Raw genomic sequence first — 15,655 nt, 5'->3', positions numbered from 1 at the left:
GGAACACGGATCTGGTTACTGGGCTTAGCAGTGTTTCCTACGTCTTGACTTCTAACCCCAATACACCGTACAACAGCTGCAACTGCATCCAGCCTGGATACCCCTTCGTGGCGCTGTGGCTGAGAATAATACATCTGGACCACGGTCTAGCCCGACGCATTTTTCCAACACGGGGAGAAAAGTGGTCCCTGACGCAGAGGGATTATTTTCTTACCAGTATTGAGATTATTCCCCATACACTAAACATACATATGAGAGGGGGAGGGATTTACGGAGTAGGTACTACTCCTCCTATTCTTAGAGCGATGGCCAAAAATGGATCGGCCAGATCATCAGCCACGGCCCGCCAACTTGATCCCGAGTTTCTGCGTCGTCCAAGGCGGGGGCCATCCTGGGCCTGAGCTGACCATATGGTTGATGCCAATTCGCAGCATCACAGAGCGCTAACTTGCCATCGTCAAGCTACTAAGGTACCTAGGCGACCTAGGCGTTGTGGTCGGTAGACGACCTGTAACTTTAGTCTGCTCTTGGAAGGTTGAACGATGCATGCCAGAGACAAAAAATGCCTCAAAATGATGCAATGTGTCAAGGGCACGAAAAAGGGAAAAAGTAAAATCGCAGTTGCGACAATACAATGCATCCATGCATAAGGAAGGTCCCTTTATGAGTCTTGAATTGTTATCATTGGTCGAGTGTTGTCAGCTGAACGAGGATACCTGAGAGTCCAGCCGTTGTATACTACCTACTAGCAAGCAGGCTTTCGGTACTCTGAAGATGGCCCTGTAGTAGTCAAAACGAACGTTCTACAATCCAAAGAAAGGCATTGCAGGCAGAGATCCAACGGAGGGAGGGATACACCGTGATACAGAAAGAAAAAACTAGAAAACCTAAAAAAGACTCCTAATCCCAGCGGGGTCCTCTGCCACCGCCTCGAAGTAATGCAACAAAAGACTCCGGTTGGTTCACAGCCCGGATACGGTTACCGTACAGTTTCTTTTGGGGAAAGGGGCGGTAGAATGCCGTCAGAGCACGTCACGCGACGGGGCGGTGGGCCGTGGCAGGAAGAAAGCGGTTAGACTGGCTGTTACGGCCACTTTGCGGGAGTCATACATCATCCGCCGCTGCTGCTTCGTCCCCATATCTTGCAGGCCTGACCGTATTCTGCCAAGGTCTTCTCCTCTTTCTCTTCTCGTTCTCCTCATTTTCTCTGTCACCCTGGCATATCCCATCTTATCTCTGCCACCCATCCACGTTGACTACTGGATCTCCCGGAATTGACTCCCCCGTCACTGTCTCGTTCCCTCCTTATAGCTCGAACGAGCACCTAATCATCATTGCGTCTACACTTTATCTCCCCCAGGTAAGCGAATCAATTCCACATCTCTTATCAGTCACCGCGATGCTTTCATTCCTATTGCTCCAAATCCGTGAATTGCCTGCCTACACCTGCAGAGATCTGGCGGAGAAGCCAAGACAACAAAGAATGGGAGCGGCTTTGCATGGCACCTACCTATCTTATCAACCTGCTTCGGGCTACATATGTACAATCCCTGCGGCAGATTTCGCCTCGCAACCCCTCTGCTGGCTAGTGCTCTCTCCTCCTTTGCCAGAGGGAGCACCCCCCCCCTAAGACCAAACACCACCCCTGCATTCGATCCTGATTCAACTCCCGATGCACAGCTGCCTTGTGTTAGCTCCAGCCCAAGCCCAACCCTTATCACCCCCCCACCCCCCATTCAGACTCATGTGACCCGAATCCGATTTATGTTGATGTTCTGGTGAGACTAACATGCCTTTGCTAGAATATCTAGCACATCTCGGAATAATCCCCCAAGACCAGCCATGGCAACGCCAACAGCTCCAGTCGTTCCTCCCCGACCGTCAAGATCACCTCAACAAGGCCTTGCACCTCCATCAGCAGACATGCCCAAAATTCCCCCTCGTCCTGGCCATCGCATTGAGCGCTCAGTGTCTCCCTATCGCGATAGTTATGCGCCTTCTCCATTGAATAATTTGCCCAACGGGTCAAACATGAAGCGTACCACCTCCAACGATCTGCCTCCTCGCCCCCCAAGTGTGACGATCCCCTCTTTGGGTGAAGAGGGAATCGAGTATGAGGACTTAGATGTCGGTAATGTCTCCGACAACCATCAGCCGACCCCCGCGGAAACACGCAATGTGGGAAGCGACCTCAAGCTCCATGCGCCAAGACCGTCACTGCCCTCTTCAAGCGCCAAGGCCAAGGTGCAGGCCGTCACACGTACTGATTCCCGTCAAGCAGCAGCAGCAGGCCTGGGTCGCGCCGGGTCCCCTATTCATGACGACCACCCCGAACGACCCACCCGCTCGCTCCATTCACGGGCTAGTGGCTCACGGGCTGAGTCCTCGACCGCATCCGCTGATCGTCGGGAGTCACTTCATGGCGATGAGCATGGAATCCCGGAGATTGGGCAGAGAGTCCCAATGTATCCTAACGCGGGTGACGTTCAGGCTCCCTCTCCTAGCCCATACGTTGTAGAGCACCAACAACAGCAACGCCCGGGGCGCAGTCACCACCGATCTCGCAGTGGTCGCGAGGCTTCTTTGCCACCTGGAAGTTATGGTCTGCATGGGCATGGTGTACCCACAAACGACAAGTTCGAGAAAGCTTGGTACGAGAAGCACCCTGAAGAATACGTCAAGGAAGAACAAGGTCAATATGGTCCCGGTGTCGGAACGCCCAGGCCAGATTGGGCTTTAAGCAGTGATGACTTGAATAAGATTGTCCGGGGCTCTGCCGTTACTGGCACAGGACTCGGTATGTCTGATACTATCCGTCTATAAGAAGCGAACAGCGAGTGCTAACATTAATACCTAGGTACCTCGCCTGCTGTGGCAGGAACTCCAGAAGAGGAAGTAGGTTATATTGCCTCTGACGAGTATACGCATCGCATGTCATCGCCACCTCCAGATTCGCGTCGTAATTCACGCCCGGCTTTCGAGTCGCCTCTCCGCAAGTCGAATGTACCAGTGTCAGATGCTCAGAGCGAACAGGATGACACGGTGGAAAATGACACGGCTGAAAAGCCGCAAGCACCAAGAGTCATTCATGTTGACGAGCCGTATCATCACTTGCATCATCCCGATGGGTTCGCCCAGACCCCGGATCCCGAAGAGCTCGCCCACGGGACTGGTGAGCGGAACGCCGAGGAAGATGAGCCCATCTTGGCTGCCGATGAACTACGCCCTGAGTCGGCCTTTCAGCACCCCGCTGTCTCGCCCTCATTCGGGAGAAGTGGAAGTGTTGACTATGAAGGCAGAAGTCGCACACCAAGCGTCACTCACAGCCGGTCAAACAGTAGGACTGCTAGTATACCGAGTGGTATGCCGACTTTGACCAGATATGACTCGCGTGAAGATCACGGTGTTTATACACCCCTTGAAGATGTCGAAGAGTACGAACCCTTGTTTCCCGAGGATGACGCGAAGGACAAGAAGACTGTCTCGACCGCAGACCGCTTCAAACAACGCCCTGAGCTCAAGCACAGGTTCCCTAGTCAGGATATCTGGGAGGACTCGCCCAACAGTCTGCAGCTGCACGCCATGGTATCTACTCCAGATATCCCAAAGCATGATACCTTTGAAACCCCGGAGCAGGAGTCGTTCCGGAGGAGCCACGCGGACCATCTGGACGCCCATCACGTTGCGTCTCAAATTTTGGAGTCGGAAGACCATGATGAAAAGCCTCCCGCTCGACCGGAAGTGGCCAAGCAGAGGTTCCCCAGCCGGGATATCTGGGAGGACGCGCCTGAAAGCCATACGCTAGTGACAACTATTGAGCCGTCAGAGGAGCAGGTCAAGAGTCCAGAAGTACCCTCGAAGCCAAGTATCCCATCCCGTCCTCAGAAACGCCCGCAACAAGCTCCTACAGCGGATGCTCCTACGAAGCCTGTCACTTCGCCCACCGAAAAGCGTCAGCCACCAGTAATCCCGGATAGGCCGAAGCCTCAGATTCCAGTCCGTCCAGCTAAGCCCATCTTCCGTGTCAGTTCAGAGGAACCCAAGGACATAGCTGCCAAGCCGAAACCGGCGGTGCCAGCCCGCCCTGGTGGAAGCAAGATCGCTGCTTTGAAGGCAGGGTTCCTCTCGGACCTGAACTCACGGCTTCAGCTTGGTCCGCAAGCGCCTCCAAAACCGCAAGAGAAGAAGAAGGAAGAAGAGGAAGCAGCTCCGGTTGAAAAGCAACCTCTGAGTGATGCTCGGAAGGGACGCGCTCGCGGACCCGCGCGAAGAAAGCCTGCTGTCGAGAAAGCCAGTACGAGGCTGCCGACAATTCCCGAGGTTAAGATCACCACAACATGGAACGTTTGGCAAGTTGGCGAAGATGGTAACTTGGTTGTTGGCGAGGTCAAAGCTGCTACCCCCGATACCACGCCTGATACCATGGCTCCCGCGCTAGCAAGGAACATCGCCGGTCAATCCGTCGACCCGCTTCCATCACCCGAGAAGGAAGACGAAGCCCCCGTCTCACCAGGAGCCGCGAAAGTAGCCGAGGCCCAACAACCCACATTCACCGACACTGCCCCCTCAATACCAACAACCGCTGATGGCCCGGCTGATCCAAGCCCCGCTATAGAACCTGTGGTCAAGGAAGACGCCCCCGTCGCCAACCAGGCCTTGTCCCCTGAGCAAGACGTCAACGACGTCGCTGACAACCTAGTTGCCTCTGCGGACGGCAAACGGCTCTCAACCGGCGACATCGGCGACATCGGCGACATCCAGTGAAGTAACGGTGGTTGACGATTGTCTGCCTGTACCTGTTGCTCTATTTTCACTTCTGCGCTTTGCCCGTTCATGTTTTCTCTGATAGCACATACACATATAGTACCACCACATATCTGTGCAGTAGCCATAGAGCAGCCACCGCCACCCGACAAAGTAAGTATAGCTAGGGAGCTAGCTTGGGTACCCCCCCCCCTGTCCATTCATATCACCACCGTACATCCGCCTGAGTCATGTGAGGACTGCTACCACTAAATTACTATGCAACTTTATTTACGCCCCACCATAACAGAGAGATAGGTTTCAATTTCAATCTAATATTTGCCAATTTATGCTATGAAAGGAATTTCAGGACTGCTAGAATGACCAAAGCTATGAGTTAAATGCGATCTGAAGAGGCAGTAAGGCTCAAAGTATGGCAAAAGATGCAAAGCATATAAAAAAGACGTTGCTTTTGGAATAAGTGTGTAGTTTCGGGGAACTTATTAAGGCATCAATCAGAAATTGAGACAAATAATAAACTAAAAACAATTATGCATGGCGATCACTGTGATGCTTCTCAATTGTGAACAAGCACATCCTGACCATATTTCCCCAAATATCCACTCTCTGATGAAATCATGCTATGTATCTGTAAGGACTGGGTGGGATTGGTATCTTGCTTTTTTTTCTTCTTTATGTCTAAGGTTGATTGGGGTATCATGTTTACTCTCGATAGCACAGTGTGACTAGCAAGTTGTTGAGGCACAAGCAACCTCTCTTGCAAGCGTCGACAATCAACTGAGTGAAGACCCGGGAATTTAACTAGCAGGCAGGTTTTTCAGATCACCCTTCCCATCTTTGATCCATTCGGGATCGATCAGGCGCTCTTTTTCAGCGTAGAGCTGCTTGTAAGCACCGCGAATCGTTCCATCGCTGACATGAGCTACCTGAGATATCTCCTTGGCAGTTTTGCCATGTCCCATCAGGTACGACGCCATGTAGATGCAAGCTGCCACAATGGACAGCGGAGACCGCCCAGCCAAATCACCCATCGTTGTCACGCGATCTGAAAGAGAAGAGGACACGCTGGTGACCTGGAATGGCAGATCAAGAAGGTTACAGAAACGGTTGCACAGATCGCTGGGCTTGGTGGAAGTGGTCGCGGTATATGTGTCGTTGGGGTCAGGAACACCTCCGCTGGAGACCACAGCGTTGATTCTCTCGAGGTTTTGAGCGGTGAAGAACTTCTCCAGAGCCTTGTAGATACGCCCAATTTCCTTCCTCGTGACCTTGGTAACCGCAAAAATTTCAGTGAAGGTACGGGGAACCTTGCACTGGCGACAAGCGATGAAGATACAACCCGCAATGATCACATCCTGAGATTTGCCCTTGAAGGCCTTGGCGTCGTCCACAATCTTGAAAAGATACTTTGCTGTATCTGCCACATTCTTCTGGATGTTGAAACCATCGCAGAGTGCGCCAATCTCCTTGTAGGCCGCCAGAAGAGATTTATTCGCCTTCTCACTTGACTGTTTGTTTTGAGCACGATAAAGGTCACGGACACGACCAGACCCGCCACTAGCGATTTGGGTCTCCAGCTGATCACCGTTGAGAAGTGGATTCGTAGCATCTCCAACACGAGAGGGATCGTCGTTGTTCTGATCATCGTTTGAAAAAGTTCTCCATTCGGAGTGCATATCGATTTCCCGATCGGCAAGCACCAAGCCACATGAGCCGCATACCGTTTCGTGTGAACCTGGAAACTCCAAATTCGGGGGACTTCTTTGCATTCAGGGCAGATGACGTGGGCCGATAGGTTCTTCTTCCATTGTCCGGGCTCGGATCTAGCTGCTGCAGGGGAAACAGCGGCCATATTGACGGGCACAGTGATGAATCTGATAGCTTATCGTGGTCGGTTTGCGATTTTCGTGAAAGTGATCGAAAGAATTCTTGTGTCCGCGAGAGTAATGATCGAAGAGTGACGGATGGAGGCTCACGGCCGAAGACCGTTAACAGGCCGCCCTGAGAGTCGAGGCGCTCTCAACAGTAACAACGATAAAGGACGGGACAGCAGGGGCGCAAATCGCTCAGACTTGTCTGCAAACCACGTCTCTGCGTCACTGCCTTTTGTATTCATGTTAGCCTGAATGCCCCAAGCAAGTCTTGAAAACTCCGACGGAGACGATGCAGAATTCCCGAAGGAATACGACATGACGAGTAGCGCACGGTCGAGGCTGACCGGCTGCCACCGACATGCTGCTTAACCTCAAGGAGGGGATCAGGTTCTATAAGCTAGTGCTTTACCTTTCCGGGCCGGTAAAGGACTCTTAGTCCTGCCAAAGTTCCCAGAGTAAAGCACTGAAGTACTCAGTGATCTCCTTCTCCAGCGGCTGCCCCGAAGCCTCGACGCCAAACTTGCCCGACCGCGATAAACCAGTCAAGGTCTCCGTGAAATGTCACGAAACAAGGGCCGCAAGAAAGGCCGTGTGAAGAGGTGGCTGGGGGGTGTCAAAGGGAGGGGAACAAAGAACGAGGAGAGGGGAGAGGGAGTCGAGAGGGAAGAGGGAGAGAAAGAACGAGAAGGTTGAGAGGGGCGACTGAGAAACTCACCTGAGCTGCACCTGACTTGACGGGAGGTCGAGAGAGAGCCGCCGCTGAGTCAGCCGCCAAGCCGAAGCCTCCCGAACAAACGTCGAACTTCCAACATCGGCTTCAATCAGCACTTGCTCTCTTCGCAGAAACCCACCGACCTCTAACCCCCCTCATCCCCAACCCCGCCGCGATGATGTCCCAGTCTCTCAGAGCGTCGGTAAGCTTACGATTCACCTGCGACCTTCCGCCCAACTCCCTCGGGTGCCCTTATGACTGACCCTGTTTGGCAGCGCTCTCTCTTCTCCCGCGTCTCTCGGCAACAGGTTTCCTCTGTTTCTCGCCGCACTTTCCTGACCTCCGCTGTCCGTCAGGGTATGTGAAATCCCTTTTGCAGTGTGCGACCTTCTCCAACTTCAGAAGGCCAGAGCCAATTGGCAGACTATGCATCCATGTGAGGCATCTACGGATTCTAACCTCTTGCAGCCGACCCTGTTCAGGAGCTCTACCTCCGCGAACTCCGTGCCTACAAGCCCACCCCCGTCAAGCCCGGTGACGCCGATGCTCACGTCCAGAAGTTCGCTCCCCCGGCTGCCCCCCTGTCCCCCGAGGAGGCCAACCTCGCCAATGATCTGAAGTCCTACGAGAGCCAGGAGGTCGAGGTTGAGGGCCAGGCCGTCGCTGGTGAAGCTGCTCCCGTTGAGGAGAGCTGGTTTGTTGAGGAAGAGGAGGAGGCTCCCGCTGCCCACTAGGTTTCTTGTTTCGCCGACAAGATAATGGAAAGCCGGGGCTGACAGACAATGGGATGGACTTAACGTGATATCACCCGTTGTTCGAGTCCTGGAGTAACTTTGTAAATTAAACCTACTTGGAGCATATGAAATTTCTTTCCCCCCCCGTGCCCTCTCGTTAAGTATGTCGTGCATTCTTCGGAAAATAACCCAGGACGCTGTTGTGATCAAAGAAAGAGGCGAGTGAAAGTAGTAACCAACGTTTGGCCCAAGCGGGTACCCCGAGCGCAGAAATTGGCCTCAGGCGACCGTGGCGGCAGGCGGGATTGATATATCCGACCGTCCCAACCTCTGATTGATAAGTCGAAGGCCAGCCCCAGCATGCTATTTGGGAACGCGGTCCGGAGTACAGCGGGCTGGGTACAACCAGCCAGAATACAAATCGCCTCCTGCAATGATGACCCCAGCGTGCGACGTGTGAAAGTTACGAATCCATCCGGTACATCTGGTCAAGTGCACATGGGCGCCGGTGACCGGACTCTCTTGCTTTCCCAGAGACGCAACCCCGTCTACCTTACTTTGGGCTGAGAGACGATCATAACGTGTTCTTCTTCATCGGGCGAAAAAGAAATACGGATCACCGCTGCTAGAGTTCAGGTGAGATTTGTCGACTTCAAGTGCATGCAGGGGGATTAGCGTCGTTGTTCTTGAGTGGGTGAAGTGTGAAGGGGGAGATATGACAGCTCCAGGGCAGTTCTCAGACCGCTAGACCACTAGAGTTTCCGCCCTTGGAGGAAGGAGATACGCTAGGCTGTCCGGATGGGTCTGGATGTAAGTATGGTTGTCTAGTGTCTACGCCATCACACCATGAGGTTGTAGCAATCGACTTCACCTGGAGCTCGTACATCCATACCTGCAGGGTCGATCCGTGGACGGGTTGTGGGATCGATAGTCTGCGAGTCGATGGGTTCTCATGCTCCAGGAATCCTGACAGGAAGATCAGGGCACGGCGACAGGGATGAAATGGCTGGCTGAGCCAGTTCATCCCCCGTTTATCAACAGAGTGACGTTGGTCAAATGGAATGAAAGGAGCGGGAGTCTCCAGGTGGACCGCTTATAACTGTACAACATTCTTCGGAGGATTGGATTGGCAGGAATCCACCACTGTCTTATGGGCGATAAACCCAATCAAATAAGATTTGAATAGCGACCTGACTATTCGAAGAGGATTCTGGATCGAAACTTAACTCACGGTGGTCCTGCTGGAGATCGGGGTCCAAGTATATCAACGGTAAAAACCATCAATAGATGGTAAAAGTTACAGCGTGACGGTGAGGACAAACCAACACCCAAGACCTTGAAGACAAGCAATGAACACTACTCTATTCAGCACCGTCGCAATGGTAGTAAATTCCCCCAGCCCGTCAAGCGATGACTCCCAGTGCCTGTTCGCCAGCCTGACTAACCATTTAATATGCCAAGTCGAACGCGCACGGCATTACTCATCGTGTTTCACAATTACCCCATACGGTAACCAGATAGGGTCTAATATCAGGGTCCTGCCAAGCTCCCATCCCTCCTCCTGTACGAAATAGATAACTACATGGTACAACTAGGCTACTAATTATAACACGGGAGAATGTCCCCCTCCACTTTCTTCCCCTCGGACGAGTCAGCACATCGATTCACGGACGCTTCACATTGCCCAACTCCGGGCCAGGACAAGGATCGAAAGTCTACTCCGTACCCAACCTGTTCCTGCAAGCTGCTGTTGGACGTGAATGCAGCCTCAAGAGTCGGAACCCGGAGTCCAGAGACTTATGAGCGAGCGAGCGAAAGAGTGGATATGTAATATGGTACCTCGTCTCCTGTATCGTCATGATACAGTTGAACTGGCCTCCGGAATCCCATTAATAGTCGCAAGATCCGATACTTTGTTACCATAGCACCTATCTAGTATCTACCTACAGGACCAAGACAGTGGGTTATTCATAGGACTGCCAGCCTGGAGGGTGATTCGTCATGACGCGATTATTGAATTCTCTTCACAGCCTTGCATTGAGGGGCCCCATGTATTATTGGTTTCGAGGCTTGAGCACCAATCCCCCAGATGGTTCAGATTTCAGACATCATAAGGTGGAGGAAGAGAAGGGCCAGGGGGTGGATTATATCAGGGACCAGACTCCTTGCCCTCGAATTCATCATACGAGCATCATTACTCTGGTCCCCATTGACCCTAATCGCAGGGCGAGATTTCATTCTGGACGAGTCCGTGATTCGGATCGCTCGAATTCCGACGGGGAACTGCGTATCGTAACGGCCAGAGACCTGGATACTTACATACCCCGTACTGACCTCGATCGATACATACCGTAATGGACGAGACAGCCCAAGCGCAAGCTAGACGGTGTGTACTTCCTTCCTCCATAAATCGAGACAGGCAGGCAGATGGGAAATTTATAAAAAAAAAAAAGAAAAAGAAAAAGAAATCCTAAGCGACGGGCTGCTCGGATAAGATCATCTGAAAATTGAAGGAGCCGATCTTCTTTCTTCCATCTTAAACGTGGTAGGGTTCCCAGCTTCCTCTTCATCATCATCCCCGTCCCCATCCCCATCCTCATCCCCCTAGTTGGTGATTGTTATTTCCTCCATCACTCGGGCTACGCCTCGCGGGGCTGCTCCAGTCGAAAGGATTCTCTCATCGGCCTGGGACTTTTCACACTTCGCAGGGACCAGAGCAGCGTGGCAGCCGACGAACGAAACTAGGAGGGCGGCAGTGCTGGTGGTGTATGTAATGAGAAGGTATAATCGACGGGCCATCTGGAAGTATTATTGAAACCGGTCAGTTCGCCGCGCTGCCCCATTCGGCCCTGCTCGTCATCCTCTGGCTCGCTGGCTCTCTTATCCATCCCATCCATCTTGCGGCTCCTTTCTCCCTTTCCCCTGCTCTACTCTGCTCTTTCTCGGTTTTTGCTCTGCTCCTTTCTCTCGTTGATCCTGCACATTCGTTTCCCCTCCCCTCCCATTGTTCCCTTCGCTCCAGCGCTTCTAGCATATAAAGAACTAGAAAAAGAAGAAAGCCCATCCCTCATCGCTGTGCCAGCTCTCCCACCTGCCCCTCGTTCAACCTTCGATCGTTTCTCCGCCATACTCCAAATTTACGCCGGAATTCTGCCCGTCCGTCGATCAACCGCCGTGCCCTTTCTTTTTTTTTTTTTTTACTTCCCAGCATTGGCTAACCTTCGGTCCTAGTCCGCCGTGCGTCGTCGAGAGTTCCCGGTTTAGCTTTTCGGAGACCGTCCCATCCCGAGCTTCGTCAATAACTACCGTATTCGCTCGACGTGGTCGCTTGCCCATCCTCTACCTTCTTGCACCGCCATAATCCCAAGCCTCCTTCCTCGTCGCCCTCTTTTCTCTCCGCAACAGCGACCGGACGTTTCAATGCTACTGGAGGAGGCCCGCCCGCATATGGTTTAATCTCTCTAGGAGCGGATTCGTCGTATATGGAGGAGCTGGTCTCCCCAACGCCCGTTTGAGCGATAATATACCTTCCAACTTTCTGCGACTGGGGGAGATGTACATCTCTCTAGGGCTCTTCCTTTGCGTGGATCTATAGCCAGAATTGGCTGTCCTTGAACATGTCTTCGTCGTCCCCTGAGATCGCAGACTCTCGCCTTGAAGACGAACACGCCCACTTGTCCCATGCCGCCAGCTACAACCACCTTCCGGATCTGCTGGCCTCCGAAACGAGCCGGCCTGGTCTGCGGAGAACTTTCTCGGATCTGAACCACCCCATCCAGACCGAGTCTCCGTCAAAGGAGGATGTGGCTGCAGGCAAAGACATCTTGCGACGGACCTCCCTTCGGTCCAAGAACAAACCAACCATCGCTGTATCTCGTTTTACCGTCTCTACTGAGGATTTGTCAGATCCGACTGGCCCGGAGACCTCCGTGCCTCCTACCAAGGTTCCGGAAACAAGGGCACCCTCGCCCGTTGCTCGCCCCTCTAAAGCCCGTTCGATGTCCGGGAGACTGGCCAGTTTGGCTCGGAAACCCTGGATATCAAGTTCTCCTCCTTCCGGGAAAGGTTCCCGGCTCCGTTCTCTGCGTACAGAGGAACAAACCCTAAATCCACCGATAACACCATCCAAGACCGGCGGCCAAACAGACCCGGGGACAGAACCAGAGTCTACTGTCCCTTCCCGCCGGCGAACTATCCTACAAAAACGGCCACGGCGCCCGATGGTCGCGGTGGTGACTCAGAGTCGAGCAGATAGTCCGAGCACTCCCAGTAGTTATTCTCCTCAGTCATTAGTGGCTAAGAATTCCCTGGAAAAACTCACTGCAACCCTGAACGTGTCGACACCGGTCCTGCCCCCAGTGCCCAAAGCACCGGCAACTGCGAATCTCGCCGGAAGTATGGACATGCCGCGGAAGAAGGATGAGCTCTGGGGCGTTTTCCGAACCCTTGAGGCCGACTTTCAGAAGTGAGTTCTACACGAGGAAGACAGACATGCGCTAGTTAACTTATCCTCGCTCAGGTTCCAGGCCAAGTCCAGCGCTCTGAAGGCCAACGTCATCCGCTCCTCACTTGTGCCGTTCCTACATCGAAACCCGTCACATCCGTCCTGTAGGAATTTGCGGCCCGAGGACTTAGATCGCCGCGTAAACATCCTCAACAAGTGGTGGACAGGATTGTTAGAAATGCTCAACGGCAAGAACAACCAGTCCATATCCGGGACGGATAGGCCCGTGTACTTGGAAGCAATTGTCGGTATTATGACTCGACCTGAATGGCGGATTCCTTTTCCGCTACCTCCATCAAGTGGCAGTTTCCCAAAGCCTCTTAAGCATGCGTCGACTTCAATCTCGGAGGACTCGGAAGGCTCGTCAGGGTCCGATTTTCTCCTTGAATCTATCCATCACAACATAAGGAATATTTTCACGCAGAACCTATTGTCTCAGATGTCTTTTGTGGTTGAAAGAATGTCCATGAGACATGCACCCGCCAGCTTAGTGGCTTTCTGTGGCAAGGCTTGTGCATACGCATTTTTTTTCTGTCCAGGAGTTGCAGATATTCTCGTGCGACTATGGAATACACCCCCCAGCATCTTTCGGCGAGTGCTCTCCCAGTCAAATCCCGACAAGAGTAACGGCGCGAGAGCGCTGACACAAGAACTCGCCGTGAACTTTCCGGCGGCCCTGCGGACGCTGGCTTTCCACGCCCATACAGCTTTGGTGCGATACCTTCGTCAAAAGCCCGATGTGCCTTTAAGCACCGCTCAGATTCCATGGCAAAGTCCGTGGGTTTCCCGATGGAGCGGCCGGGATACGGATCTCTTTTTCGTATTCGTCAAGTACATCCACGTTCTATACGCTGACGCTCTGCCCCCAGAGCTCGAGAGAACGAAGCGGTTATTGGCACCAGGCCTGCTTCCCATCCATTCGCAACTCCTCGTTGTTCTAGAGGATACGCTCTACAAGCAATCGGTACCACAAATGCCGGAAAGCACTCACACAGCTGCTGCGGTCACATTCGATGATTTTATTGAAGGGACGGATGCAGCCGTCTCGGCACTTCCTTTGGGAGCGGCGAATAGCCATCGTTTGATGGCTGAGAATCGCTTGATCATCCTGCTCCGGGATTTTCTCTCGGAATCTTCCCTCGAGCCGAATCACGCAAGGTTACTGTATGCCGAATCTTTTTGTACCATCATGAGAGCAGCTGCCGAGAGAACATCACTGTTCGACCATAATGCATGCTTTCTTCTGTGTGACTTTGTAGAAGAAGTCATCCCCATCATCACACGCTATTCCCACTCTATCGGGTCTGACTTGTTTGACTGGAAGTTCTGGTTAGAGGTTTGTCGTCAGATGATGCAAAGCCACAACTCTCTCACCGAGGTCAGGGTGTTCTCCTTCCTTTTCGGCATTTGGAGCACATGGATTACGTCAGAAAAAAGGAAATCAGATCTTTGCCTGGGCTTCCTCCTGGACGAATCGATCTTCTACCACTACTTTAGTCATTGGAGTCCAATGGTTCGTGCATATTTTCACCGTCTGCTGTGCTGGAGGCTGGGGAGGTTCAATGATGAGCCCACGTCTCTTGACACCACGATATATGAGACACTATGGGGCCGACTGCAGCGTACCTGGAAATACTACCTTGCCTTTCAGGCCAAAGCAGACGAAGAGCTCACCACGCCGCTGTCATCTGCTCCTTGTACGCCGGCACCAGGGCGAAGAATCATTATTATCCGGTGTGATAATCAGCTGTCGCCGTCAAGCTTTTTTGTGTCCTTTGATCGCGTCGTCCCTCCGGCACCGCCAGAGAAGGCATCCGTGCTCTCAAATAGCAACATTTCCCTGAAAACGGAATCATCCGAAGCGCAGCCCCCACCTAAACGGAAGTGGAGTATCCTCAAAGCTATGTTCGGTGGCTCTTCTAGCGTGAAGTCCAACGGTGAGGCGTCTTCCTCCAGCAGCTCTGACGAGTCGGATTCTGCTAGCTCCGAGAATATGGCGTCAGCAGACAAATGCCTAGACAATCACTGGCGGCCCCAGAACCAATCTGGGGAACTCTGTCGGCCCAAGACTGCGCATCAGCCCTACTCGTTCAAGTTTTCTCTGGAGTGGATGGACCGGCCTCAGTGGCCTAGCAAAAATAAGCGTCTTTACACACCCTGTCTTCCCGTGGGGTCGCAGCTGCACCTTCAGCTCCGGAAATCACTGATCCAGTCGGAAGATTGTGATACAACGTCGGAATACGTATCGGCTGCGGAAGGAGACGACGATGATATGAGTTTTGATCCTCAGGGTGCACCGGAATCAGACGAACAGGCCCGCGCAGACGATACATTGGAGTCAGAAAACCAGCCCAAAGATCTGGATATTAGGCTTGCATTGAACGACAAGTTTGCGGTCAGTAAGTACGCAGGTAGGGCTCTTGCGGAATGGGCGCAGATTGTATCCGAATGCGACAGCTTCTTTGCCCGCAGACGCGACGAGGGTGTACCCTGCGATCGCTTGGTTGAAACACCAACGCTGGGAGTTGAGAGTTTCCGCAAGTAAGCAGCGCACTGGAAGCCTGTGAGAAGCGTGGATATGTGGACACCCTCCATACTGATCTTGAGTCAGTCCTGACTTGCGTTGACGGGGATATTATACCTTCGTAACCGGATCCAAACCCAAACAATCCAGCCGCTCGATGTACCCACTCCATCAACAACATCCTGTCTTATTCCGACCTCTACATAACCTCTCCCACATCACCTCCTTCTCCATCCGAACATACCAAACAATCAATAAAGCATGCAAAGGAAGCATTTCTGATTCCATAGTGCATACAATGATACGACAATCAAAGGCAAAAATGGGGTAATGCATATTTTATACCTTTTCTCAACCTGTCTCCTTTCTTCTTTTCCTTCCACGACTTCCAAAACATGTCCTGTATATATAACTTGGGTTGATCGACTAATACATAACACGGCGCATGCATGGTAGGGTTGAGGGTCGGGCTGTTTTTCTTCTTATCTCCTTTATTACTATATCTTCTTCGTTTCTTCTTTCCGCATCATTCAATCTACTACC

General features: G+C 52.6%; 4 protein-coding genes across 4 annotated transcripts; 3 read left to right on the top strand and 1 right to left on the bottom strand.

Moving 5' to 3' along the window:
- Positions 1-1,842: 1,842 nt before the first annotated feature.
- Positions 1,843-4,764, top strand: BO94DRAFT_586590 (uncharacterized protein; the record flags this gene model as incomplete). The annotated part of the gene is made up of 2 exons (XM_025615769.1): positions 1,843-2,797; positions 2,858-4,764. The coding sequence occupies 2 exons, from the start codon at positions 1,843-1,845 to the stop codon at positions 4,762-4,764; spliced, it is 2,862 nt and encodes a 953-aa protein (XP_025466540.1).
- Positions 4,765-5,527: 763 nt separating this feature from the next.
- Positions 5,528-6,635, bottom strand: BO94DRAFT_106624 (transcription factor SUA7). Its single transcript, XM_025605486.1, has one exon. The coding sequence runs from the start codon at positions 6,531-6,533 to the stop codon at positions 5,562-5,564; it is 972 nt and encodes a 323-aa protein (XP_025466539.1). The 5' UTR covers positions 6,534-6,635; the 3' UTR covers positions 5,528-5,561.
- An 890-nt stretch (positions 6,636-7,525) lies between these two features.
- On the top strand, positions 7,526-8,084 carry BO94DRAFT_625140 (ATP synthase subunit H; the record flags this gene model as incomplete). Its single annotated transcript, XM_025617258.1, has 3 exons — positions 7,526-7,552; positions 7,626-7,707; positions 7,819-8,084. 3 exons carry the CDS (start codon positions 7,526-7,528, stop codon positions 8,082-8,084), a joined length of 375 nt encoding a protein of 124 aa, XP_025466538.1.
- Positions 8,085-11,701: 3,617 nt separating this feature from the next.
- On the top strand, positions 11,702-15,133 carry BO94DRAFT_468383 (DUF1765 domain-containing protein; the record flags this gene model as incomplete). Its single annotated transcript, XM_025608247.1, has 2 exons — positions 11,702-12,549; positions 12,604-15,133. 2 exons carry the CDS (start codon positions 11,702-11,704, stop codon positions 15,131-15,133), a joined length of 3,378 nt encoding a protein of 1,125 aa, XP_025466537.1.
- Between the last annotated feature and the right edge of the window lie 522 nt (positions 15,134-15,655).

This window comes from Aspergillus sclerotioniger (assembly GCF_003184525.1).
Source record: "Aspergillus sclerotioniger CBS 115572 chromosome Unknown BO94scaffold_17, whole genome shotgun sequence".
NCBI classification, from domain to species: domain Eukaryota; kingdom Fungi; phylum Ascomycota; class Eurotiomycetes; order Eurotiales; family Aspergillaceae; genus Aspergillus; species Aspergillus sclerotioniger.
This window is presented reverse-complemented; position numbering and strand designations above follow the sequence as displayed.

What these genes read in the sequence shown, in the direction of transcription:
- BO94DRAFT_106624 (XM_025605486.1), bottom strand. Translation starts at nt 6,533, where the DNA reads ATGCAAAGAAGTCCCCCGAATTTGGAGTTTCCAGGTTCACACGAAACG.